The 26,667-nt window shown below is 37.8% G+C and overlaps 1 protein-coding gene across 4 annotated transcripts in view; it reads right to left on the reverse strand.

Moving 5' to 3' along the window:
* The window catches only part of TRAPPC11 (trafficking protein particle complex subunit 11), a 48,175-nt gene that overhangs the window by 10,141 nt on the left and 11,367 nt on the right, over positions 1-26,667 (reverse strand). For 2 of the 4 annotated variants that reach the window (XM_045879622.3, XM_054508558.2), the window contains 19 exons: positions 25,482-25,578; positions 23,740-23,873; positions 22,936-23,083; positions 20,947-21,040; positions 19,878-19,957; positions 19,689-19,767; positions 19,552-19,606; positions 19,061-19,206; positions 18,550-18,611; positions 18,314-18,476; positions 17,579-17,709; positions 14,118-14,273; positions 12,547-12,734; positions 12,282-12,430; positions 11,974-12,095; positions 11,330-11,449; positions 5,680-5,745; positions 5,414-5,570; positions 1,025-1,136 (listed from right to left, as the gene is read on the reverse strand). In XM_045879622.3, coding sequence (XP_045735578.1) covers positions 1,025-1,136; positions 5,414-5,570; positions 5,680-5,745; positions 11,330-11,449; positions 11,974-12,095; positions 12,282-12,430; positions 12,547-12,734; positions 14,118-14,273; positions 17,579-17,709; positions 18,314-18,476; positions 18,550-18,611; positions 19,061-19,206; positions 19,552-19,606; positions 19,689-19,767; positions 19,878-19,957; positions 20,947-21,040; positions 22,936-23,083; positions 23,740-23,873; positions 25,482-25,578 — 2,259 coding nt within the window. The remainder of the gene's footprint in view (positions 1-1,024; positions 1,137-5,413; positions 5,571-5,679; positions 5,746-11,329; positions 11,450-11,973; positions 12,096-12,281; positions 12,431-12,546; positions 12,735-14,117; positions 14,274-17,578; positions 17,710-18,313; positions 18,477-18,549; positions 18,612-19,060; positions 19,207-19,551; positions 19,607-19,688; positions 19,768-19,877; positions 19,958-20,946; positions 21,041-22,935; positions 23,084-23,739; positions 23,874-25,481; positions 25,579-26,667) is intronic. The other 2 variants (XM_045879623.3, XM_045879624.3) reach the window with 2 other exon arrangements.

A 26,667-nucleotide genomic window follows, 5' to 3' on the forward strand; every position in this document is an offset into this window, starting at 1 on the left:
TGTAGAGATCCAATTTTTTCCCAAATGGACACCCAATTGTTCACCACTACTTGTAAAACAGTTCATCATTTCCCCACTGCTCTGTAATGTTACCTCTCTAAAATATAATTTCCATATGTGTGGATCTGTGGATCTATTTCTAGACTCCCTCTTCTCTTCCACTGGCTTATTTACAAATCCCCAAGCCAATACCATAGCAACGACTACTGTAGCTTTACAGTAAGTCTGCGAATTTAGAAGAGCAAGTACCCTTGCCTAGCTTTTCTTCTGGAGTATCTTGACTATTTCTGAGGTTTCGCCTTTCCATAGAAACTTTATGATCAAGAGTGTCAGATTCTACAAAAACAAACCAAAATAAGCTTTTGGGATTTTGAAGGAAACTGCACTGGTTCTATAGAACAAACAATATTAGACCTATCCAAATCCTACCCGAGACCATTTTGTATATTTCCCCATTTATTTAAGAACTTCCTTTAATGTTTTAGAAGTTTTATAATTTTCTCCATAATGGTGACACATGTTTTCTATCTGATATACTCTTACTTACCTTATAATTATTGTTGTCATCTGAATGATACCTATTTTAAAAGTACATCGCTGGAGGTTTATTACTGATATAGAAAGCCAACTGGATTTTGTATATTGAATGTTATATCCAGCAACCTTGATGGAACTCTTAATAATGCAAATAATTTGTTGATTCACTTGGGTTTTCTATGTAAACAATCCTACTGACTGCAAGTAAGAGAAGTTTTTCCTAATGTTTTTAATGGTCCTGTTATAAGAATTAATTTGGCTAAAATTTCATCAGTATATAAGGTCACAAATTGTGACAAATACAAATGAAAGTTTAATGATCCTTTTTAATCTTTGTGTTTTTGACAAATGGTTAGTGATAGCACGTGACTTCTAGTCTTCACCCTAGGACTGAAAGAAGCTTTCAAATATTAAATGACAATGACAAATAATAAAGACATGAGAATAGCACATACAAGGAAAAAAAGACAGGGCTGATATAACTTACCTCTTCCAGGAGATAATATAATGCCCAGTTGCTACTCCACCTTCAACATTTCCAACAGATGGGCACCGAAGACAAAAGCATTCACTAGCACTCTCTCCAGTCTGTAAAACAACTACAAGAAATAGTTTTTATAATCCTTATGTAAGGATTTTCCCTATGAAAGGAGAGTTTTACCTCCGGTAGTGGAACAAAAAAAGAATACTTTATCAGTTATACATTATTTATAGAGACTTAAATGCTAAGGCTCAGAGATGTTAAATGACTTTTTCAAGGTCACAAAGTCCCTGTCCAGGTCCTCAATATTCCGTTATAATAAAAAGAGGCGAAGCAGCTGTAGGTCTGTGACAAGTTCCTATGGGAACTAATGAAAAGGAAAAGTCTAGAGTCAGGATAATACTATTTGGTGATTATTTTTCTTTCTCCCCATTATTTCATGTCTCCAAAGAAAACATTTCACGGTAGGGAAAAAGAAATTTTTAGTCAACCCTTAAGGTACTCAAAATGTCATGCCAGCCAACTCGGGCTTTCTCTGACATATGCACATTACTGACACCATCAAATGGAAACACCTTACATGGTGCCTCGTTATTGCCTAATTTGGTTATTTACCTCTTACACAAGGATGCTGTCCTCTTGCCAAATTTAGCCTAAACTCCCGATGACAAGACAAAAGCTCATCTGACCTGAGGTCTCCCTGCCTGTCAGCCCTTCGCAGCCTGGGGGGGGGGGGGGGCCCTCTTTTAATGCAAGCCAGCAACAGGGCCCATGGAGGGCCGATGTTAGCACATCTGTGAGTGAAACTTTCAAACGATAATAACAAAGTCTTTAAATATTAACTAATTGTTTTTATGGTTCTCCAATGAAGAAGGCTGTGAGAAATTAATAGTTATGTTGTGAGTAGAAAGGGAAAAAAGTTGGGCCAATTTCTACTTTAATTAACTACTTTTAAATAATTTTTAAGGCCTAGGAAATGATACTGTAGCCCAATAAATAAAACACACATTAGGGGCGCCTGGGTGGCTCAGTCGTTAAGCCTCTGCCTTCGGCTTAGGTCATGATCCCAGGGTCCTAGGATCGAGCCCCGCATCTGGCTCCCTGCTCAGCGGGAAGTCTGCTTCTCCTTCTCCCACTCCCCCTACTTGTGTTCCTGCTCTCACTGTCTGTCAAATAAATAAATAAAATCTTTAAAAAAAAAAAAAACCACACACATTAATTCAAACCTTTTTTTTTTTTAAAGATTTTATTTATTTATTTGAGACAGAGAGAATGAGAGAGAGCACATGAGAGGGGGGAGGGTCAGAGGGAGAAGCAGACTCCCTGCCGAGCAGGGAGCCCGATGCGGGACTCGATCCCGGGACTCCAGGATCATGACCTGAGCCGAAGGCAGTCGCTTAACCAACTGAGCCACCCAGGCGCCCTAATTCAAACCTCTTAAGATACCTTTTTTTTTTAGAACCTGGGACATTCATATTGCCTCCCCCTCGCCCCACCTTGCTCCACCAAGTCCTCCTTAATTCTAGGAAGTTAACCAAAATGATATAACCTTTATTAACAATTAACATCAGGGTCAACTTTATGACCTAGTAAAGTTGTTATTTTTAATATGTCAAACATAAATTTTGTAATGCATGAGTTCCGGTGTTCTTAGAGGTGGGAGACAGAATAATGCCATGCTACCCCCTTCCCCAAAGATATTCACATCATAGTTCCCAGAATGTTGCCTAACCTGGCAGAGAGGACTTTACGGCTGTGATTAAGATAAGGATCTTAAAATAGGAAGATTTTACTGGATTACCCAGTTGGGTCCAATGTAATCACGAGGGTTATGAGGGAAAGAGGGAGGCAAGAGGGAGTCTGAGAAAAAGAGGACAATGGAAGCGGGGGCGAGAAAAGAAACATGAGAAGATGCTACACTGCTGGTTTTGAAGACGGAGGAGGGAGCTGGGAGCCAAGGAATCCAACTGGCCTCTGCAAGCTGGAAAGGGCAAAGGCAAGGATTTTCCCTAGAGCCCAGAAGGAATGCAGCCCTGCCAACACCTTGATTTTAGGACCTCTGACCTCTAGAACTTTCAGATAAATCTGTGTTGTTTTAAGCCACTAACTTGGTAATTTGTTACAGCAGCAATAGAAAACTAGTAATGGGAAATTCAAGGTGGACATTATTCATTAATTTAATAAACACTTATTAAATGCCAACTACTATGAGGCTGGCAACACAAAGAGGATGACGTCATGGCACCAGCTCTTCAAGAGCACACAGCATAGTGGAGGTGCCATAACTGCAAATAAATAATTACAATAGAACGGTTAAGTATTATCACATGTACAAGATACTCGGCGAGTAAAGAAGGAAGACGACCTAGCCCTGCTTGGGAAGATCAAAAAGTCAAAGCTTACAGGAGTCCTGAAGAGCACACAAGAGTTTGACAGCTTGAAAGAAAAAGGAAAGGGTTTTGGGCCAAGGTACTACCATGTTCAAAACCAGAGGGAGGCGATGTTTGCTGACTGTAAAGTTTGGCTTGGTCGAAGTCTGGGAAAGAGGAAGGGGAAGAAGAGAGGGTGGTGCAGAAGAAGCTGGAAAGGGAAGCTGCGCTGGGAAAGATCTGGAATGTCATGAAGCTTTTTAAGTGGGAATAACAAGCTCAGAATAGTTTCTTGAGAAATCAAACTCTGGCAGCAATAGGAAAGGCAGAGTAGGGGAGAGAATGGCAAAGAGGAAACCAGCTAAGGAGGTATTCCTGAAGGCCAGAGGAGAGATGGTGACAGTCTCTGGATTCAAGACACATGGAGAAGGCAGAACGTGGGGCTGGGCTGGATGTGCACGCATGGAGGGCATCTAGTTTGTGTCCGTGGGCCCTCGCTGGAAACAAGCGCGCACAGATTCCTCTAGCTGGACCGCAGAATGCAGGCGGCCCAAGGTTGCGTGGCAGGTGAGGACTTGTAGAAAAAGTAAGGGAGCCAAAGTCAGGATCCTGGAAATGACCAACATTGAAGGGGCAAGAAAAGGAGTCAGCAAAGAATGGACAAATAACTAGCTTGTGTTGAGCTGTAAGGAGGTAAGCACTGGGCTGAGATTTTCATATAGATTATCTCATCCAGACTATCTCATACACGTGATCTTCTTTAACTCTGAGAAATGATAAAACCCAATGAACAGTCCAACATAACAAAAGAGCAAGCAGTAGGACTAAGAACTGAATCTCGTTCAGTGTGACTCTAAATCTCGTGATTGTTCCAAGTTGGCACAGGGAGGAGTAAAGGAAGAGGACACAGAAACAAAGTAGAACCAGAGGCAATGACTTCCAAAACCACAGGAGAAAACCAAGTTTCCAAAGACAGAAAAACAAAACTTATGAAGGCATTCTGAAAGCAGAAATGGGTTTTTTATTATTATTACTTCACAGACTGTGGGACCTATTTGTAGCATTTAAACAGAGAGGTTTAGGGACATGTTTGATTTTATCTATCTGTCTGTCCGTTTGCCTACCTATTTTACCTATCCTCCTTTATGATGACTTTCCTAAAATGCACATAAGTGACTATAAAGCCTGCTTGCTCTTTTGGTGTCTTGAGAACCTAGCATGGTGCCATACAGTGAACTTGATAAATATCTGTTGATTATTTATTGATAGATATTAAAACTTATTTATAGGCCAGATGCAAAAAAATACACTGGAATTCTAAAACTACTCAGCTAATTTTAATCTGTATTGCAAATCAACTATATGACTTGTAACACTGATGTCCAGTAGTAGATAGATAAACAAATAGAGCAAATGACTCATTTATATTTGGTTTTAAGAGTATATCATGATTTTTTTGCATATAATATTTACCATTATAATATAGCTGAGCACAATTTTGCTTGGGTTAACATTCAAACTCATTTTTTTTCTCCCTAACAGCTCAAGAAGTATACAAGCCCAAAGTATGATGCACCAGAAAAGTAATATCCTGGGTTTAAATCTCTTCTCTGTACTGTTTTAGCTGATTTAGAAAACGTATTGTCTACTCTTTTATATTTCCCCCAAGTTTTTTCAATAATCATCTTTTACCATTTCAAGTTATACATAATAGTAAATAATTAAAAATTAATAAGAAAAAAATAATCTATAAAAAATCCAAGTATGAAAAAATATTTTATTGTCAAGTACATTTTTCAAAGAGTAACTTCCTTATAGTAGCAAAAATCTTATCTTTTAAAATAAGGTATACTCAAGCAAACTGTAAGTGATACTAATTCTACCTTAATTCTAAATTTATTCACTTTAGTGAGTGTCAGTCTCAATTACCGTCCCTTAGCAAAAAGCTAACTCTTACACTGGTAACCTACACACACACACACACACACATTGTCTTCTAATTAAGTGGGATGATCCACATTCTCACCTTTGTCCACTTGGGACTCTAGCTGATCCACAGGAGCCATAGAAGGAGCAAGCTGGAGCTCACTGGATACAATAGTGAGGGCCCAAGGTGAGGCACTTAAAAGGTCGGTCATCAATAGAAAGGGGATGTCTGCATAGACCCTTTCCAGGTGTTCAAACTGTCACAAATGAAGACAAAAGGTCTGTCTGGAACTACAGTAATCCATTTTCTTTTTCTGTTAATTTCTATAACTGAAATGATTTCCAAAATGCTTCACAGGAACATACCTTTGTAGAGACAAATTTAACCGCAACATCAAATGGAAAGACAGTTTCTATAGTTACAGTTTCATCCTGCAAGAAAATTTAAAGGGCACATTCAATGGCTTTTCTAAACTTAAAAATAGTTTTAAAAATAGAAGGTGTATAAGACACAATCTGTAACTGATAATAAATAATCTCAATTTATATATTAAGAAACTAGGATCTTCCCCTCAGATAGTATTTGTAAAAACCTATGTAGAGAGACCAGACCGCTATTTCTAATAAATTATCTTATGGTTTTATAACAGTTCACATGGCAAAGTGCTTTCTAACACATTAATTATCTCAGGATCTAGTAAAAGTGAGCAAGACAGGCACTGTCACCATTTTACAGAAGAGGAACCAGAGGTTAAGGAAGGTTAAATGATTGGCCTCAGCCCACAAAGCTAGCGGCGCAAAGCCTAGAATCTGAGTCTTCTTTTTGTCTAAATTCTTTGCCTTGACTCAACACAAGATGACTAATAATAATGATAGTAACAATAATAAAATATGACAGTGCTGTAATCACTATACAAGCATTATGTAATGTTCGTAATAACTCAAGGAAAGATGCCATTATACTTGCCATTTTTTTTAAGGATTTAAGACTTCATTTATTTATTTGAGAGAGAGGAAAAGAGAGCTCGCACGCGTGTGCAGGGGCGCGCACACGGGCATGCGCACACACGCAGTGGTCGGGGGGGACAGGGCAGAGGGAGAAGGAGAAGCAGACTCCCCGCTGAGCAGGGAGCCCGACACGAGACTCGATCCCAGGACCCTGAGATCACGACCTGAGCTGAAGGCAGACGCTTAACTGACTGAGCCACCCAGGCGCCCCTATACTCATCATTTTAAGATGAAGTGGTCATACATAGCTAGTAAGTGACAAAGGCAGATTTCACCCTTAAGCTTGTACTCTTAACCAACGTGCTACGTCTCTTCCCTGAGTCTATTCACTAAACAATGGGGTTACTATGGCTTTGGAACCAAACCACCCATCCCATTGGTGAGAACCCTTTAAAAAAAAAAAAGTCACGTTGATTAAAAACTCAAGGCTGTACAAATGCCAGGTAGATGTGGGTTTTAATCCTTGAGGACACATACTTATAACCCTGAGGACTCTGGGCACAGTGAGGTGACCGTGGGGAGGGGACATGATCTCTGAGTCTCAGCTCCATGATCCTCACAGGGCTGTTGACAATGAAGTGAGACGATGCATATGCAGGACCAGTGGAATGCCTAAACCATGTTTATTATTATTATATGCTTCAAATACTTCCTCTCAATACCATCAAGCTAACTTTTTAAGAACGTGCAGTAAGTAGGATATTGATGGTTGAAAACGGATGCAGGGGTTCCATGATCTAAAGCCTAGGGCCTCAATATTCCCCCACCGAAAAGATATATGGAAATGAAGAAGCAACTCAGTGAGTAGCTTCAATGTGGCCTACTTTAAATTTCCACATGGCCTACGAAGCAGACACACATGCAGGTAAAAATGAGATTTAATCCAGTGAAGGGAAAAGAAATTACATTTAAATTTCCAAAATGTCTTGCAAGTAACACTAGGACCTGTAAGACAGACATTCCATGAGAAAAGCGCTTCTTAGTAAAATGATTTTGAAAGATAACCAACACAGCCTGTTGTGAAATTCTCAACACACATTAGCAAATTCAATGCTGTGCTAAGCCCTGAAGTCCAAATATCTGTTTAATACCTTTTAACCGAACATATTTGACCAATTCATTCTTTTGTGTAACATCTATTTCTGTCCCTCAGAATTAGTGTCCCTTAAAAGCTTACCTTGGGAATGGACTGGCTGATAGAAGAATAAATAGCTTCTTTAAAAAACTAAAAGGCAACCTACTGAATAGGAGAAAATGTCTGCAAATGACATATCCAATAAAGGGTTAGTATCCAAAATATATAAAGTACTTACACAACCTAACACCAAAAAAAAAAATCAAATAATCCAATTGAAAAAATGGGCAGATGACATTTTCTGTGGACAACAGTATGGAGGTTCCTCAAAAAATTAAAAATTGAATTACCGTGCGATCCAGTAATTCCACTATTGAGTATGTACCCAAAGAATACGAAAACACGAATTCAAAAGGATATATGCATCCCTAGGTTTACTGCATTATTTACAACAGCCAAGTTGTGGAAGCAAACCAAATGTCCATCAACAGATGAATGGATAAAAAAGATGAGAGGTACACCTACACCCACACGGTGGCACACTATTAAGTCATCAAAAAGCATGAAATCTTGCCATTTGCAATGACACGGATGGAGCGAGAGAGTGTGATGCTAGGTGAAATAAGTCAGTCAGAGAAAGACAAATACCATATGATTTCACTCATGTGTGGAATTTAAGAAACAAAACAAATAAAAAGGAAGAGACAAACCAAAAGACTCTTAACTATAGAGAACATACTGCTGGTTACCAGAAGGGGGGCGGTGAGGGGATGACAGAAATAGGGGAAGGGGATTAAGAACAAGTGGCATGCATGCAGAAGAATGAAACTGGACCATTTCCTTACATCACACACAAAAATAGACTCCAAATGGTTGAAAGACCTCAATGTGAGACAGGAGTCCATCAAAATCCTAAAGGAGAACACAGGCAACAACCTCTTTGACCTCAGCCGAAGCAACTTCTTCCTAGAAACATCGCCAAAGGCAAGGGAAGCAAGGGCAAAAATGAACTATTGGGACTTCATCAAGATAAAAAGCTTTTGCAAAGCAAAGGAAACAGTCAACAAAACCAAAAGACAACCGACAGAATGGGAGAAGATATTTGCAAATGACATATCAGATAAAGGGCTAGTATCCAAAATCTATAAAGAACTCATCAAACTCAACACCCAAAGAACAAAGAATCCAATCAAGAAATGGGCAGAAGACATGAACAGACATTTTTCCAAAGAAGACATCCAAATGGCCAACAGACACATGAAAAAGTGCTCAATATCGCTCAGCATCAGGGAAATCCAAATCAAAACCTCAATGAGATACCACCTCACACAAGTCAGAATGGCTAAAATTAACAAGTTAGGAAACGACAGATGTTGGCAGGGATGCGAAGAAAGGGGAACCCTCCTACACTGTTGGTGGGAATGCAAGCTGGTGCAGCCACTCTGGAAAACTGTATGGAGGTTCCTCAAAAAGTTGAAAATAGAGCTACCATATGATCCAGCAATTGCACTATTGGGTATTTACCCCAAAGATACAAAAGTAGGGATCCGAAGGGGTACGTGCACCCCGATGTTTATAGCAGCAATGTCCACAATAGCCAAACTGTGGAAAGAGCCAAGATGTCCATCGACAGATGAATGGATAAAGAAGAGGTGGTATATATATACAATGGAATATTATGCAGCCATCAAAAGGAATGAGATCTTGCCATTTGCAACGACGTGGATGGAACTGGAGGGGATTATGCTGAGCGAAATAAGTCAATCAGAGAAAGACATGTATCATATGATCTCACTGATATGAGGAATTCTTAATTGCAGGAAACAAACTGAGTGTTGCTGGAGTGGAGGGTGGGTGGGAGGGATGGGGTGGCTGGGTGATAGACACTGGGGAGGGTATGTGCTCTGGTAAGCGCTGTGAATTGTGCAAGACTGTTGAATCTCAGATCTGTACCTCTGAAACAAATAATGCAATATATGTTAAGAAAAAAAGAAGAAGAAGGTAGCAGGAGGGGAAGAATGAAGCGGGGAAATCGGAGGGGTGGACGAACCATGAGAGACGACGGACTCTGAAAAACAAACTGAGGGTTCTAGAGGGGAGGGGGGTGGGAGGATGGGTTAGCCTGGTGGTGGGTATTGAGGAGGGCACATTCTGCATGGAGCACTGGGTGTTATGCACAAACAATGAATCATGGAACACTTCATCTAGAACTAATGATGTAATGTATGGGGATTAACATAAGAATAAAAAAAAAATCAAAAAAAAAAAAAAAAGAAGAACAAGTGGCATGCACCTCAGTAATATCACGTCCTGAGGAGAAGAGAGCACTGCACACCACTGTAGTGTGATTCCGGGATCATTACTACAGAGCAGACAATTATTTTAAAAAGGTATGTTCCGGGCGCCTGGGTGGCTCAGTTGGTTAAGCGACTGCCTTCGGCTCAGGTCATGATCCTGGAGTCCCTGGATCGAGTCCCGCATCGGGCTCCCTGCTCGGCAGGGGGTCTGCTTCTCCCTCTGACCCTCCTCCCTCTCATGTGCTCTCTCTCTCTCTCATTCTCTCTGTCTCAAATAAATAAATAAAATCTTTTAAAAAAATTAAAAATAAATAAATAAATAAATAAAAAGGTATGTTCCAAGTCTACTAGAAGCTTCATTATCTGAAGTAGAAATGACATCCAAGGCTGAGGACTCTAAAGCTGCACAGAACAGTACTGTTCTTGTTTTGGAGATGAGGAAATGGAGGCCAGAGGTTTCCGTGGCTAGCCTGAGCACCAGGTTAGGAGGCCACGCTGAGACTGGCACTCTCACCTCCTCCTCCACCCCCCAGGATTCATCCCAGTGCATCGGGCTAGGTGAAGTCTTTGATATATTCAGTGCCTTCCCTCCTTCCACTTGGGACATACTTCTAACTCTCTTAGGATGGGGTTGCCTCTCACGGACTCACGAAACAGCCGATGGCCCAGAATCTGCGCTATAACCTTCCTACAAATGGCCAAACTGACTGGCCTTCTCCTCTGCTGGCTGAGGGCCCACTTCCCGAGAACAGGCCAAAACAACACAGGTAAAACTAACAAGACAGTAGATATCGTGATTTCCCATTACTAAAAGAAGATACAAGCAATTACAGACAATATGGTTAAATCTAGACAAAAACATGGCTCCCCCAAACTGCTGTAAATAGAGAAGAGACCAAGAGAAAATACACCAGGGGCGCCTGGGTGGCTCAGTTGGTTAAGCGACTGCCTTCAGCTCAGGTCATGATCCTGGAGTCCCTGGATCGAGTCCCGCATCGGGCTCCCTGCTCAGCAGGGAGTCTGCTTCTCCCTCTGACCCTCCCCCCTCTCATGTGCTCTCTCTCATTCTCTCTCTCTCAAATAAATAAATAAAAATCTTTAAATAAAAAAAAAATTTATAAAAAAAAAAAAAATACACCAACAAGGTGACAGCAGTGGCCTCCAAGTGACCGACTCTGACCACGCTGGCCTTATTCCTACCCTCTGTCTGAACTTAGCAGCAACAATTTCCATAGTCCTTTCTAACAGAACAAAGATTTCATAAAGGGAGACCTCCCATCCTCCAAAATCTTCAGTGTATAACTTACAGATGTTGTCCAATGTGTGATTTTATAAGGAAACATACAGGTTTAGAGTCTCAAACTTTTTGCAAAAGATCCCAAATCCCCTGACCATACGAAAAGCCATGGAGGCCAATTTTCTGAAGTTTGAGCAATGACAGCCATAGTATATCATTTATAATGTTATAAATGATTGAAAAAAAACAAGAAATGTTTAAAATTTGTAAATTAAAAAAAAAAATTGTTATAGATTACAAGCACCTAAGCTGCTCATCTTGTTACAGGTAAACTAAGAAACACAAAATAGGGAACACTCCACCCAGGATCCTTCCTGAAGTAGCTATGAAAAATTCTACCTTGTGACACTTGCAAACAATTTCTTTGTCTTCAATAGTTGTATTGATCAGGTAAGAAACATACACGAGAAACATTCTTGAACCCACTGTTCCACAGCGAACGTATAACATTTTTTCCAGCTGTAACAAAATAAAAGTACTTTAATAATTCAGAGATTTCCTCCTGACACATACTCTAGGATAATGTTCCCCACCTTTTAAAAGTTTATTGTACCAACTGACTAAATTCTTGAACACTTTTTACAGGCTGTTCCTGCCTCAGTATAAGAGTGGGATCATTACTATTCCACCTGTTCTTACTATCATTGGCAACTTCCCAAGATTGTTTGTGTTTAGTTCGGAAATAAAAGCTGCCTGAGGGGTTATTCCACTAAGTTACACACTTAATGTTATTTAGGTATTTTATCAAGGCAACTAGTTCTCCGTATTAGGGTCATTTGCTCTAAAATCACTCGTATAAAAACTGCTTACAACATTTTACACATTTAAATATGTAAAATGTGTATAAAATGTGCATTAGTTAAATCCCATTTTTAGTCTCAGGATATGCTGTTAAAATGCTCTAGAACTATCTAAGACTCACTACGTATTTAAAACTGCAGTCTAGTTGATTTCCTCTCCCATCGTAGTTGACCAAGGTTCACCTGTTCCCCCGGATGTAAGTCTCCCACAGGAATGTCAGTGAGTAAAGCCGGGTAGGACTCATCACACAGTTCTGTTCCATGAAGAGACACGTGCGTTTTCTGAGTTAAATTGGCATCCTGTCCTAAAAGTGTTAATATCGGTGTTTTAAATACAGAGAATTCAAACTTTATCCTAACAATTCATACTGCACAGACCATTTCATAACTACTTCATAACCATATTTTAAATACACTTCCTGTAGTTGACACCACTGATATTTATTTTATGTTGAATGAACATTGACCAGTTTTTAAAAAGGAATGTTTACCGGGTTTTAAACCAGCGGTGAGCTTCACGTCTCTGATTCGGGTCTTCTCGTGGGACTCAACGGTCACAACCAAACAATACATTTCATTGGTCAGGGCAGGAGGGTCATGTCGCAGATGCACAGAAATGTTTGGAACTCTGGAGATGATCCTTTGGGGGAAAAAAAAACCTTAGCCGAGTAACCAATTCTTAAGAAAACAAGTTATTCAAAGTATTTAGAAGAAACAAGATGGCCTTCCACGATCTGCCTAGCGAGGTGGACGTACATCGTGCTTGCCTGAATGACTATGCTGTCCCAGTGAAGTTCACTGTCAGGGAGCTTAGGCCGTCTTTTGAAAGAACGCGAGGCCTGCAAGGCTTCTTGGGAGGAAGCGGCGTCCCCTCCTCCTCCTTGCCAATTTAAAACCACACATCTTCCCGTCTCGTGGCCCAGAACCAGATCTACTGAAGTAATCTGAAAGATGGAGGGCTGTCAGAAATGCCACCTCATACTTGCCACCATCCCCTCACGACAAATGACATAGTGACTGCTGGTCTGTCGAGTTCCTCTAGAGACCCACAGGGTGATGAGGTCAGAACACCTGCTGGGACAGTTGTCCTGGTCATCTATTAGCTGTGACACTGACTAGGTTCACCTTTAAATGGAGATAAGAACCTGACGTAACAGATGCTCAGTTAGTGGTTGCTGAGTGAAATACATCAATGGTTTGACGACCATTAGCATACTCATAACCTAATTCCTAATTCCAAACATACTTTTCCCGAAGACATCTATAATATTATTAACTGAATAAATGTCCCTTTCAACTAAATCCATTAACAAATGTACTCAAAATAGTGTTATTAATTATGATTTCCATCTGGTAAGCTTCCTTAGGTACCTTGCAAAAATAAAATATGTAATTAGGGATTTAGTCAAAATCATAAAGAATTTTTTTTTTAGTGAATAAGCAAAAAACTCTGGATTTTGGTTAGTAATAAAATGGACAGGTTCACAGAAAGTGTTATGGGAATACTGGTAGTACAGTCTTAAGTTTCTATCTTAGAAATGGTCCTAAGTTTGGATCAGCCAAATATCACCATGGTTTTCAAGCCATAGAAAACAAGCACTTAATGAAAGCTTACTGTGTATTAATCACTATTCCAAGCAATCTACATCAACTAACTGATTTAATCCTCACGAAACACTAAGAGGTAGGTACCATTATTATCCCCACTTTACAGATGAGTAAACTGAGATACAAAGAGGTCAAGTAACTGGCCAGGGCCACACGCTAGTAAGCTGGAGAGGCGGAATTTAAACCCATGTAGTTTGGTTCAGAGTTTATCCTCAATAAAAATAGTATTTTCACCATGTATTTCTAAAAGGGATTTTAATTATGAATATTAAATGAATCCTTTAAAATATGTATGTCTTCATTTTTTTCTTTAAAAAAATGCAATCAGAAATGTTTAAACATCAAAATGATATAGCTCTCTAGCCTGAATTATGTCATATTATACAAAATATAATTGCTACAGTACTTAATAGATATATTTTGTTTAAAAGTCTTTAACTGATTATGTAGCCATCAAAAATGAGGTTGGTCTTATGTACTAACAGGAAATGATGCCTAATGTCCACTGGTAAGTGAAAAAAATCAACGATAGAATATTATGTATAGATTAGTCTCAATAAAAGAAAACCCACCAAACCATGAATGACTGCCCTTGCAAAGTCCAAGTGGATGATGTTAATTTTTTACTCAACAAACTTGTGTACTATCTGAAATTTTTTCTGACATACACATATACTTTTGTCACTTAAAGTATGTTTTAAACAAATTTCATAACTAACCTCAATTTTCTTTCCCACGTCTTCAGTTTTTGCAACAAATTTAAATAAAAACTTCCTTGTTTTACCAGGAACTAAGCACATCTTTCCCTGAGTCAAATTTTCTAAAACTTCACTTGCTTTGGTTGCTTCTTCGATTACACAGAACTGGTTATACTCCTGTAAAAGAGGTCAGAGCAAGGGTCACAGTTTATAAACATCAAATGTCGTATGCTTTGCTGACACTGAACACCAAATGATTTGGAGTGAGGTAAGTTTAACTGCTTGAAAACTAAAGCCTCATGAAGGGTGATTAATGAGAAGTAGCTTATGCCCAATGGAAGCTCATCCTCTCCGAGCTACCACAAGGTAAAGACAGTTCACCGTGTACAAGGTGATGTCTGCAAACATTTACACATCCCTTTCCTGGGGAGAAACAAAGATTTACTCTTTGTTTCATTGGATGCTACTGTCTATCATCCCCTTTTCTTAAAGGGCTTTCTTTTTACTTGGTTTCTGTGACCCTAAAATATCATCCTTCCTGACTACTTCCTGTTTTTCCCTCAAAGAGCTTTTTTTTCTTCTTCTTGTCCCCTTAATTCAGAGGCTCCACAGGCTTCATTCCTTGGCTTTCAGTTCTTTTCCCTTTATGTTTATTTCATTGCAAAGTTTGTTCATTTCTATATATTCCACACCTCTATGCTAATATTTCCCACATTAAAAACTAATTCTGTCCTATTTCCTTGGCTGAAAGTTCATATCCACAACTGTCTAGAGGAGAATTCCATGACCACTCAAATTTAGCATGTCCCAAACTGGATGTACATCTACCGTCCCAGAAGGGCACATTCCTTACAGATGAATAAAGGGAGACATCCTTCCTGTGTACATCTAGGCAATCACCATTTTCATCCATTCAAGGACTTTCCAAGAGCCACCTTCTATCCTAGCAAATGAATTATCTTCACAGAAAATTCTCATTAGTTAAGTTAAATACTTTCCCTCTAATTTTCATTTCTATTCCATGCTTCTGAAACCTAAGTACTACTTTTTTTCTTATGATTTGTATCTTGGATTTCAAATAACACATATGCAGAATATAATCTAACTTTAAAAACTAATTGCTTTACATTTTATATTAACATTTTAAATTAGTTTTTAATTATAGAAGTTGTTAAGAAAAGAGGGGAGAAAGAAATGGGATAGTAGGATATAAGAAAAGTAAAAAAAGAATCTATTTATCCTCTAATTCCAGATTTAAAATATTTCCAAAAAAAATTTCATAGTTGAGCAAAAAAAAATTATCTGTCCTAGGAGAGCTTATATTTTAATAAAGAAAATAATTTACCAAAAAACCATACAAAGTGAAAGCACAGCTGTGATAAGTACTATGGTGGGTTATGGCTAAGAAAATCGATGAGGTAGGCAGGGAAGGTGTGCCTGAGGAAGTGAGGCTTTTAAGGGCATAAAACATGAGAAGGAATTGCAAGAAGAGGGACGACCAATCCAAGAAGAAGTAACATCACGTACAAAATCCCCTGTCATACTACTGAGTGATCTCACTTACATGTGGAATCTATAACCCATAGAAACAGTAAAATGGTGGATGCCAAGGGGTGGGGAAAATGGGAGATGCCGAGCCAAGGACACAAACTTGCAGTCATGAGACAAAAAAGCTCTGGGGATCTAATGTGCAGCATGCAACTATAATTAATCAAACTGTATTATATACTCAAAAGTTGCTAAGAGAGTAGATCCTACATGTTCCCACCACAAAAAAAAGGTAAGTATGTGAGGTGATGGATATTAAGGAACCTTACTGTGATCACCATTTTGCAATATATGTATGTTTCGAATCATCATGTTGTAGGTACACTATAGAATAAACAAGTAGTTATTGGTGGGGGGAGGGGGGGCGGTCCTTTATTCATCCTATCCCCCTTCTCTATCTTCTACAGCCAACACTCAGCAATCCCGACTTCTCTATTGGTAAATGCCTCTCGTAGCCCTTTCTTCCCATTGCCACCCCTACCATCCTGATGCAGATCGTCACACTTTAGTACTTGGGTTCACATAAAGACGCTCTGGTTGGTTTCCATAAGAGTGTTTCTTTCACTCTATTTCATCACTGGAGTAAAGTTTCTTAAATTCTAAATATCATGCTCTTGCTTTAAAACTTTCAAACTAATCAGAAGGAATCATTGGGTAATGGTTCAAAGTTGAATAAAACACACTGATCTTCAGGTGACCCTGGTCCATCAACCGATCCTATTCCAGGGTTATTTCTCAGTTGTGAAGAGTCAAAAAAAAAAAACCAAAAAAACCATTAAGATAAGTAAAGCTCTTTCTTTACCACCATCCAATAAATAGAACATGCATAAATGAATGGATAAATAAATCTTCAAATACTTCTCCTACGAGCCGATCCCTGCTGAACTCTTCAAGCTCCTTCAAGCCACGCAGCCTCGTGTCCGCCTGGCCCGGCTCGCAGCCTCTCTGCTCTTGGGAGGCTGGGTCCCCGCCACCCACAAACCCAGAATGTACATTTCTGCTTCCGTTGGGCATTTCCTCTTGCCAAACATGTTCCTCCTTTTTCATCGCTTTACAGTATCTTCATTTCCTCTTTATCCTGGAAACCTCCTCCCTTTTCTTTGGCATGCCTACTCTAACTGTATTTCTAGCTATCATATAACTTAGTCCTCACTACCTACTAGGGCAATTTGTGGGTCAGTCCTGGTCCCTGCCCCCAGAATGCTTCCATTTCTGACATATGCTAAATGCTTTGAGGTTCACCACGATGCTAAAAATACTTGCTGGTTAAATGCTTGCTGGTTAACGGCTCAATATACTTTCTGGGTGACCAGAAGATAATTATCTCTGAAATAAGCTTGTAACTGAAATATCTGGAATGTAATCAAGTACTTGACAACACTCTAATACATGAAAGAAATGTACAGATGTATATAATTCCAGTTCCGCAGAAAGAAAAAGCTGCTTCTATGTGCATACACAGAAAACGTCGCAACTGCTCAGGAAGTTAATAGTGATGACTTCCAGGTAATGAAATCGGAGGGCACACACTTTTCATTTTATATCCATCTATTCCACTTCAATTTCTTTAACATCAAATATTTAACAGTTTTATCATAAAAAAACTAATACCAGTGTTAGAATGTAAAACAAATGATTCTGAAAATTAGATTATATTTGATAGACCTCATTTGAAATTCAAGTCATATATTACAAAAAATAAAAGTTCCTACATTTCATAGAATGGAATAAAAACAAAACAGAGAGGGAAAAGTGTAAAACTTGAATGGCTAGTACAGAAGCTGATCCACTTATTTTCAAATAGACTTTACCGAAGTCCATTTGTTACTATGCAACCATTAAGACCTAGAATTCACTAAGTTCATTTCATCTAATTTAATGCAAGCTACAGTAAGATACACACATGGTAAAAACACAGTAAGAGGTACTGTTACCTGATTATTAAAGCTGACACAGAGCTTGGAAAACCGAATGGGATGTGGACAGTCAGCCTTCAGATAGATATCAAACCGCACAGGAACATCAACATGAAAACTCGGGGCGTGAAACTTGGCTTTGCATTGTACTAGAAATAAAACAAAGAGAGTCACACACTACAGGACCCTCAAGACACACACCCATGATTCTCTGATCCACACTCACTCTTCAGGAAGGAAACATCTACCCTGGATAGTCTTACTGCATTTTGCCCTTAAAGCATTTCAACACACATAAATGTAGCTCATTTTCAAAAAAAAAAACAAAACAAATTTCAAGAAGTATAACTTCAAAACCACCTTTAATTCTAAAAACACAGTTGCTCCTGAAACGTAACTAACATAGGAGTTTAAAGGGAAAAAAATCATTTTGTTATTTTTAACTTATTTCAAAATACCTGTCTAGGCATTACAGAATAAGCTTTTTAAAAGACAGTCTTTTCAAATGTATTTCAAATCACACTTAAACTACAAACGAACAAAGTAAATTTTAATACATAAGCTAAGGATTTAAAATTTTGAAAATCTTTCTAAGTCAATGGGGAGAAAGAAAAAAAATCACAATTTCATCTGCAGGATGACATATTTTGAACATTCTTTCTTTGACTTTTGTATTTATAGTTCCATGTCTGTTCATTTCGTAGCAAAAAGGATGATTTCTCTGAAATAACACTACAGGCGCTGGCTACCCACCGAATGGCACGAAGTCCTGCACCCCTATCGTGAAGACATTGCTGCCGGCCAGGGAGACTCGGTCCGACCACAGCTTCTGAGCTGTTTTCACGGCTAAGACATCACAGTCGGGTTCCGGATCAGGACTCTCATTCTGCACCAACACAGAGTACAGTTCCTTCAGCTAGTAATAAAAATACATAGATGCAGGTCTAGATATCCCCAGGGTGCATTTTATAGAAAGAACTCCGACTTACCATCAGAACGTTTATGAGGTTCTTTTCGATCCGAGATTTCTGGTCATCTTTCAGAGTTGAAGCTAACATGAAGGAAGTAGGAAAAAAACTGTCACTGTAAGACGGGCCAGTAAAGTGACTACCCCCACGGAAGGTATTAAAATACTACAGAATAAATACCTCTTCTAAGACGGCTAAGCACAATTCCAGACAACGTACAACAACACAGCTTCCTACGTGAGCCCCAATGCTCTAGATACTTGCATTTGAACTTGATGGGAAAAATCATTTCATGACATATTTTAAAAAAAAAAAAAAAAGGAAGGAAGAAGAATTTTGTTCTTCTCAACTATCACGACACCTCGACTATAGTAAGTTCCATGAAAGTATGAGTCCCTTCACTTGGCAAACCAATCTACACAGGGTGAAATTACGGTCAAAGACTCGAGAATTATTCTTTCAGTTTTAAGAAGCTTAAAGATGCTACATAATTTTAAAGATTCGGAATTTTACTGAAAGAACACCAAGTTACCTCTTCCAAGGAGTTCTAGGGAGTAAGTAATGTAATCTTTTAATTGGGCCATGAGGTAAGAGCACTTCAGAGCTGTAGTCAATATGGACGTGAGCAGGGTCCACCATCCTTCACTCCGATAATCACACATCACGTAATCCAGCAACCTGACGGAAGGCAAGATGTCATCAGACACGCTCAAACAGCTTCACAAGAAAGGCCCTGAAGACTTCTTGGAGGAGATAACATGCTTGACTCATTTTATATACACGTCAGAAACACTTACTGAAATAGTTTAACAGGTAATTTCACGTTTAGCTAAACGTGGTTTCCTAAGACTTTGAGAACGACTGTACCAGCAGAGAGTACTTGAAAAAAATACCGCAGAAATGGAGTTTCATAGAAACAGAAATAAGTATGGAAATAATAAATCCTTCAAAACACATTTCTATTCTCATTTTGCTGTAAGATAATCAGATTACTTATAAAAATAAATGGGGAACAGGACTCACTTCAAAGCTTTGGTATAATCCTTTGCATAATAATACTCCTCTCCCATTTGAACCACTGTAAAGGGAAAAAGATCTTATGTACATAATTCTAAATTATTCAAAGTTGCATGAAACTGTGGCATATTATGAATACATACTTAGATGACTTTTCATTCTTGGACATTTATACTTCTTAAATTGTGCAACAGCATTGCTCAGAAGAGTTATTATTATTTCCTGTTAGATGAGAGAAAGTGTGAAACATTCCAATAAAAATAATCTCAGGTATTCCTTGAATACTGCAAAAAATAGTTTCTGTTGGGGGAAAAAAACAACAACAAACTTACAGAGTGAACAACACTTCTCTCCTTCAGCTGAATGGCAAGAATTCCCACCTTCTCTTTTTCAGGATCAGAAAGATCAAAACCTGTGTAAGATAAGACGCAACCCATTTTAGATAGCTCATTTAACATAAATCCTTCACATGAACATTGGATGTGTGCACTCCTTGAATCCTTTACTTAAATATAATGTATTTCAGATTCTTAAACATTCTAGAATTTTAAAGATTCTAAGAGCTGCTTTATTGGCATGGCAACTTCTCTGTGATCTCAGTTCTGAAGAGAACATTATTGAACTCAGCATTCTCTTGCCTAGTGGCATCAACCACCTGAAGAATAATACCAACATCATTCTCAATATAGAATATACTTTCTGGAAATTAAAGTAAATAATTTCTTAACAATTAAGGTTTGATTGTCACAGAAATTGCTGAAATTAAGTGTTTATCAAACCCAAAAAAGATGTAGAGAAATTTCTAAGGTGATACAAGTTAATACTGTTTTAAAAGATCTAACATAATAAATTGTCAAAGTTAACCGGAATTAAAATATTTAAATAGACCAAAGTGGTTGGTTAATTGTGTCATTTAAGACAAGAGATGTCCAAATGTTTTAATCACACTCATGTTTAATTACCAGTTATTCTAAGATGTAGTGATACAAACAAAACATCCTAAAAACTAAAGAACTGCGGAATCTTTAAAAAGATGTTTAGTGGTGCCTGGGTGGTTCAGTCGTTAAGTGTCTGCCTTCGGCTCAGGTCATGATCCCGGGGCCCTGGGATCGAGCCTCACATCAGGCTCCCTGCTCCGCGGGAAGCCTGCTTCTCCTTCTCCCACTCCCCCTGCTTGTGTTCCCTTTCTGGCTGTCTCTCTCTCTGTCAAATAAATAAAATCTTAAAAAAAAAAAAAAAATTAAAATTAATTAATTAATTAAAAAATAAAAAGATGTTTAAAAAACACACATTTTTACCTCAACATAATTTGTTACAGCCTATGTAGCCAATGGAAAAACTGTGATAGCAATCTGTGCCTTCTGAGGTTGAGAGAAAAGGGAGGAGGGAAAAATTATTTACTTAGTATTCCTTGTCGCCATGATCTTTGTCCATAAAAGTCAAGAACGCCTGTTTGTGTTTCTAATGGATCAGGATTGGGGTATGTTACAGAAGCCTGTAAAATAAAACATAGCCCTAAATAAGAGTTTATGAACCTATTACAAACCAACTCATCTTCAAACTTTGACAGAATAAAAATATTTTCATAAATACACATGCTAAACATATGTCCAGATATCAAAGTTGTGAATATTTTAACGTACATTAAATTTTCACAAACATGAAAAAAAGTTCCATTTAATACCTAGGCAGTTTCACAAAAATTAAACTGAATAAATCACCCTGATTCTGACAAATGATTTCATAGTAATGAACGCCTTAATTTTCTTTTCATCTTTGCTATAATAAACCAGTAAAAATGTTGACAATTATGTTTGATGTTTATTCCAAATGTGTAAGTGCTTTTTGTGCAAATGAAAATAATGTGATAAGGAGTTTTAAAAAGAAGACACTATTTTCCTTCTTTATCACTTGTGTATTAAGTCCTGGTATTCGTTAGGGAGGGATATTTTTGGCACCAGAATTTATAAATTTACACTGCTTTATTTTTCTTTCTCATCATTTTTCCCTCTGAAACCAAAATATAATGCAAGTACATTGTTGAGAAATACAGAAAACATCCAAAAGGAAAAGGATAAAAATTTAAATCACCTATAAATCTATTACCACTATTAACAGTGTATACATTAGGCTTCCAGATTTTCGATGGAAATATTTGTTGCCAATCAGAATAATTTTTCAACCTGCTTTTTTCATTTAAATATATTCTGTAAATTTCACATCATTAAATATTCTTCTGAAACATTACTTGTCATGGCTGCCTGCTGTCCCACATTTTAACAAATTCCCTATGTTGTTCATCGTGTTATTTATTTTTTACTTTACGATTAATAAGTCTGCCCTAAGAACTTTATAAGTAAATCTTAGTACTTCTCCCTTAGGATCTCTTATCTGCCTGAGACTTCCTGAAAACAGAATTCTGGGTCCAAAGATATGCATGATTTTGAGGCTTCTCAAATTATTATTTGACAGAAATATTATTTTACACTCCAACTAAGGATATTTGTTAATCCCATTTCCTTATATTCTTATAAAACATAGTTTTAATCACCTTTTAAAATACTGTGCTCAAATTTTAATATGCTTAATTTTTAGATACAAAACATGCAATGAAGTTATAAATCATACACAAGTAACGTGGTAGAAAACAGTGTAGTTATATCATGATTTAAGGGAAAAAAATCCAACCTTTTAAGTACTAACATGCAAACTGTTTTTGGAATCGTTTTTCAAGTAGCACTGTTGATAATGTTCACCTGTCTTCAGAGAAGAAAACTGCAGATTTTAAAGGAAAATAAACTGATAGAACTGTACAAATGTAAATGTATTTATACGTATACATACCACGTTCTTTAAATTTTAAAGGTGCTTATGGGGAAACTGGTATCTAACTATAATCACCCACGAGGAAGGCAAAATGAAATGTCAAGTTAAGAAACTGCAATTAACATTATGCCTCGAACAGATCCTTAAGAATTTTCCACAGAGGAAAACCCCAGGAAGAAAAAGAAGTCCGAAGTTATCCTCTCTGGTGGGTCAAAAGAAAGCATATTCCTCCAAAGTCCTTCAAACTCCTATGGCAGTGATCAACAGGAGTAACAGCATGGCTCAGACTAAACTGTGACTTTTATTTTAAAGTAATTTGCCCTTGTCTTATTGCCAATCATAAGTCAGTTCTTCACAGAAAAACTTCTGCTTAATCCACAGGTGGAAATGCAGTACTCAGGCTAAAACTGAAAATAACCGTAACTCCTGAAAATACAGAAGATAAAAACTGATTCTATTCAAAGGCTTGGAAAAAAACTATGAACATTAATTAGTCTGATCTTCTTTTGAGAGAAGATTAATACATTTCCTAAGCACTAGATAATACTGGAGTCGGTAACTTACTTCATGGCTACAGAGGGTTTTTGCAAGCTGCTTCCGCTCCTGGGCATAGTATGCTGCCTGCTGGTAATAGAAACCAGGATTCTGAGTCTGAATAGCTGTCAACCCTAACTTAATAGCTTCATCAAATAAATCTCCAAAGGCCTGGAATCTTAAAGAAAAAAAAAATCAAGAAATAAAAAAAGGATGAAAAAGAAAAAGGAAAGAAAAAGCAGCTTACTTCTAATAATTATTCATCCTGGAAACATAACCTCAGCAGACTGTGTTAAAATAATGCTACTGATGAACTGTAAATTGTTGGGTTTCTTGGTAAATACTACACACACTAATCACGGGTTACAGGTAACTTCTGCATTGAAGTCGACTCTTCTGTACTGACAAAGCGTTACAAATACACCATCAAAGGGTATGTCAACACAGTTCCCACTCCTCAAATACATCCATGCTTCTGGAAACAATTTCATTTTAGAATTTTTAAACATCAGTCTTGAATAGCAAGTACCATGCCAGCAGGGATTTTGTTTTATTCCTGGCTATATTCTCAGTACCTAGGCACATGGAGGAAACTCCATAAATACACGCTGAATAAAAGAGATGGTACCAGGAATTAAGTGATTTCCATTAAGGAACTCTATGAATCAATATTTAGCATTGCTGGAAACACACCCTATGCTAGCTAGATCTCTAAAAGCCTACTTACTGACAAAAAGCTTAGCTCAATTGAGAACCAAAGTCCACGCTAATTCCATTCCTCCAAACCCCAAGTACTTAAGAAAAAAAATTCTAGAAGTATAATTTAAAACATACTGTTTAGACATCCATGCAGCATGCTCAAAAGACAACTCTGCACTTCCGATTTTTTTCTTACACAAGTCAATGTGTTTTCGGAACTGAGCAATTGCATCCAAGGGGGTGTTGTGCTGAAAACACAGCCTACAGATCTGCAAAATGTAAAATCAACCCCAAAATAAAGAAGAAAAGAGAGTCAAAAGGCATATTCATTTAAAAATATGTAAAATGTGAGACTAACTTTAAAAAGACTATGACATTTCCTCTCTTAAATTCTTGGTAATAGGATGGATTTTCTCTACTATAATGGCTATGCTAAAATCAGCGGTTATATCCCCTGGATAAAGGAAATAAATTTATCCATATCTGTACTGAGTCTACTGTATACCTTAGAAAAGCTTATTCAAAGTATAGAAGAGAATACAAAAAATTATACCCAATGAAGAACGTAAGGATGGACGAAAATAAAATACTACTTCCTCCAGGACAGATTAACGTTGTTTTAGAATCGGCAGAAAGCTAAAGATTTTCTGTACCACCATTACAGCATAGTGGCCTCCATATCATTCTTGAAAACTTTTTATCTGGAATGCTATCTCAAAACAGTAATCATCTATATCTACGTAAGTAAAAGGACAAACAGAAGAAACGAAGCCTAAATTTATATCCATATGCTATCATCAGTTTTATATTTTAGGTACAAGGAATACATGAAAAGTTAAGTCTCTCATCCATCCCTGTCCCTCAGCCATCCAATTTCCTGTTCCAGAGGCAACCAGCTCCCAGCATGTTCCATGATACAGTCTATGCACGGACAAGCGTATGTGCATTTATAGATCAACTATACTTTTTAAACAAAGAGCATCACACTAAATATGCTGTTTTGTACCTTACTTTTTCACCTAATATTCCATATCAATAAGTAGAGCTGTCTCATTCTTAATGGTTGTAGAATATTCCATTGTCTGGGGTTATACTTTATATTAACCAGTCACTTATTGCTGGGTTGTTTCCAATCCTCTCCTATTACAAGATGCAATAAATATCCGTACGTATGTGATTTGCAAGTCTTGGCACATATATCAGATAAATTTCCTGAAATGGAATTGCCAGATCAAAGGGAACACCCACTCTAAATGTGTACGGTCATCACAAAAATATTCTCTACAGACGTTGTACCTATTTACGTTTACACAGTGAATTCCAGTGTCTATGTGCCCTCAGGCCACCATCCCAGTGCCAGCCATCTTTAAAGATGAGTGTGGAAAGATTAAAAGCAAAACAAAAAGCCCCACCTGCCTTCTGGGGGCATCTATTTCTACCATGTACAATCTTCAAATGCTTAACTAACAGGTATGAAAGTTTCCTCTCAGGTGATCAGCTACACATTTTGCATCATGGTGCCATTAAACCAATGAAGGCCTGCATAGTTCCGATTTGTTGCATCTTATAAAATTCAGTAACACAAGCAGCTTTCTTCTCACTCTCTCCTGCTCCCACTTAAAAACAGAAGACCCTCCTAAAGGAGTTTTACAAAAGTAAAACTGCTCTAAGAGAACTCTGAGACCCATGAACTCAAAACGAAGCATTACAATTAGGCTGTTAAGAACCAGGGTGCTATTTGAAATAAGGGATATAAAAGAGGAGAACATAATTAATCAAATATTTTTCAGAGCAAGTAACTAACTTTGGTTTTCAATTTCAAAAAGATAATCTAATATTTAAAGACGAGTTTCCTTTATTTGAAGTAGAACCATTACCTTGTAGTTTATAAATCCTGCCATAGTCTTTATTTCCAGAATATTAGTTTCATGGGCTCGCAATTCATGTACAAGATTATAGGCGGTCCTATAATTCCTAATATAAACATGTGGAACATGGTTAATTATTAATTTTAAGAAAAGATTCCCCAGAACAAATTATTAGAAATAAGAGACAATATTTAGTCAACATTTCTCAGCACTCAACAGCTCAGGAGTAACTTACACACTTCGATCTCTGATTTCCTGAGAAATGATCTATTGATTAATTAATATGTGGGAGGAATCAATGACGTTTCACTGAGAACAGAACCATCACACGTACGTTGTTCTGTGGCTAACATCTGCCGATAACAGACAGAAAATAAGTTGAAAATGGAAGTGGACAATTGTCCAGAATTACGTTAAAAAGTTAGCATTCTGTCTAAAAAAAAAAAAAGCTTTTTTAAAAGCACCATTATGAGCTTCTCCAACAAACAGAAATTGTATTAGCGAAGAAGGTGCTATCAAGACCGAGCACAGGTCAACGGCTTTTAAGGCCCAGTACCCCTGCAAGTCCAGAGGACACTGCTGATCTCTGGCATGGGCTGGAGACGGGGGAGTGGGATGGGAAAGGAGAGCCTGCTAGAAGGAGGCCTACCCTGAGGAGGGAAGGCAATGAGGAAATCTCAGTCTCCTCCAAAGATAACTCCTTGCTCCCAACTTCCTCAGGTAAAATTTTTCTTTCCAGAATTATTTTTGAGCAGAACTAGAAGTGAAGGTTTTTAACTAATACCATGGGTAAGGAACGAACTATGTTAAAGCCAGTTATAATCACATGGAGTCACTGAGATTGAGAGAACATAATCTGGTGTTCACCACCTCCACGATAACAAAAGAGGAAGACGTTTCTGCAATATTCCTCTGAACAACAGATTTACTTTTATTTTTTTTTCTTATTTTTCTGCCCTGTACGCTTAGCCTCTCTTCAGTTTTAGGATAGACCGCTGTTTTTTTATCTCTATCTTTTACTGCCACTGTCAATCTTCAAAAAATTGAGTGAAAGCTAGAAAAAAATGTTTAATTAAATTGTGCTCGTAAGTAAAAGCAAAGGAATAAAATGCGTGACCACTGCCAACACACATACAACTACTCTTCAAAGCTTCTAAGCAGAGCCTTTGTAGTAAAAATGAGGCTGAGCGCTATT

This window comes from Mirounga angustirostris, unplaced genomic scaffold (assembly GCF_029215605.1).
Source record: "Mirounga angustirostris isolate CCGP_5_RB_7025 unplaced genomic scaffold, mMirAng1.0.hap1 SCAF_2, whole genome shotgun sequence".
NCBI lineage: Eukaryota > Metazoa > Chordata > Mammalia > Carnivora > Phocidae > Mirounga > Mirounga angustirostris.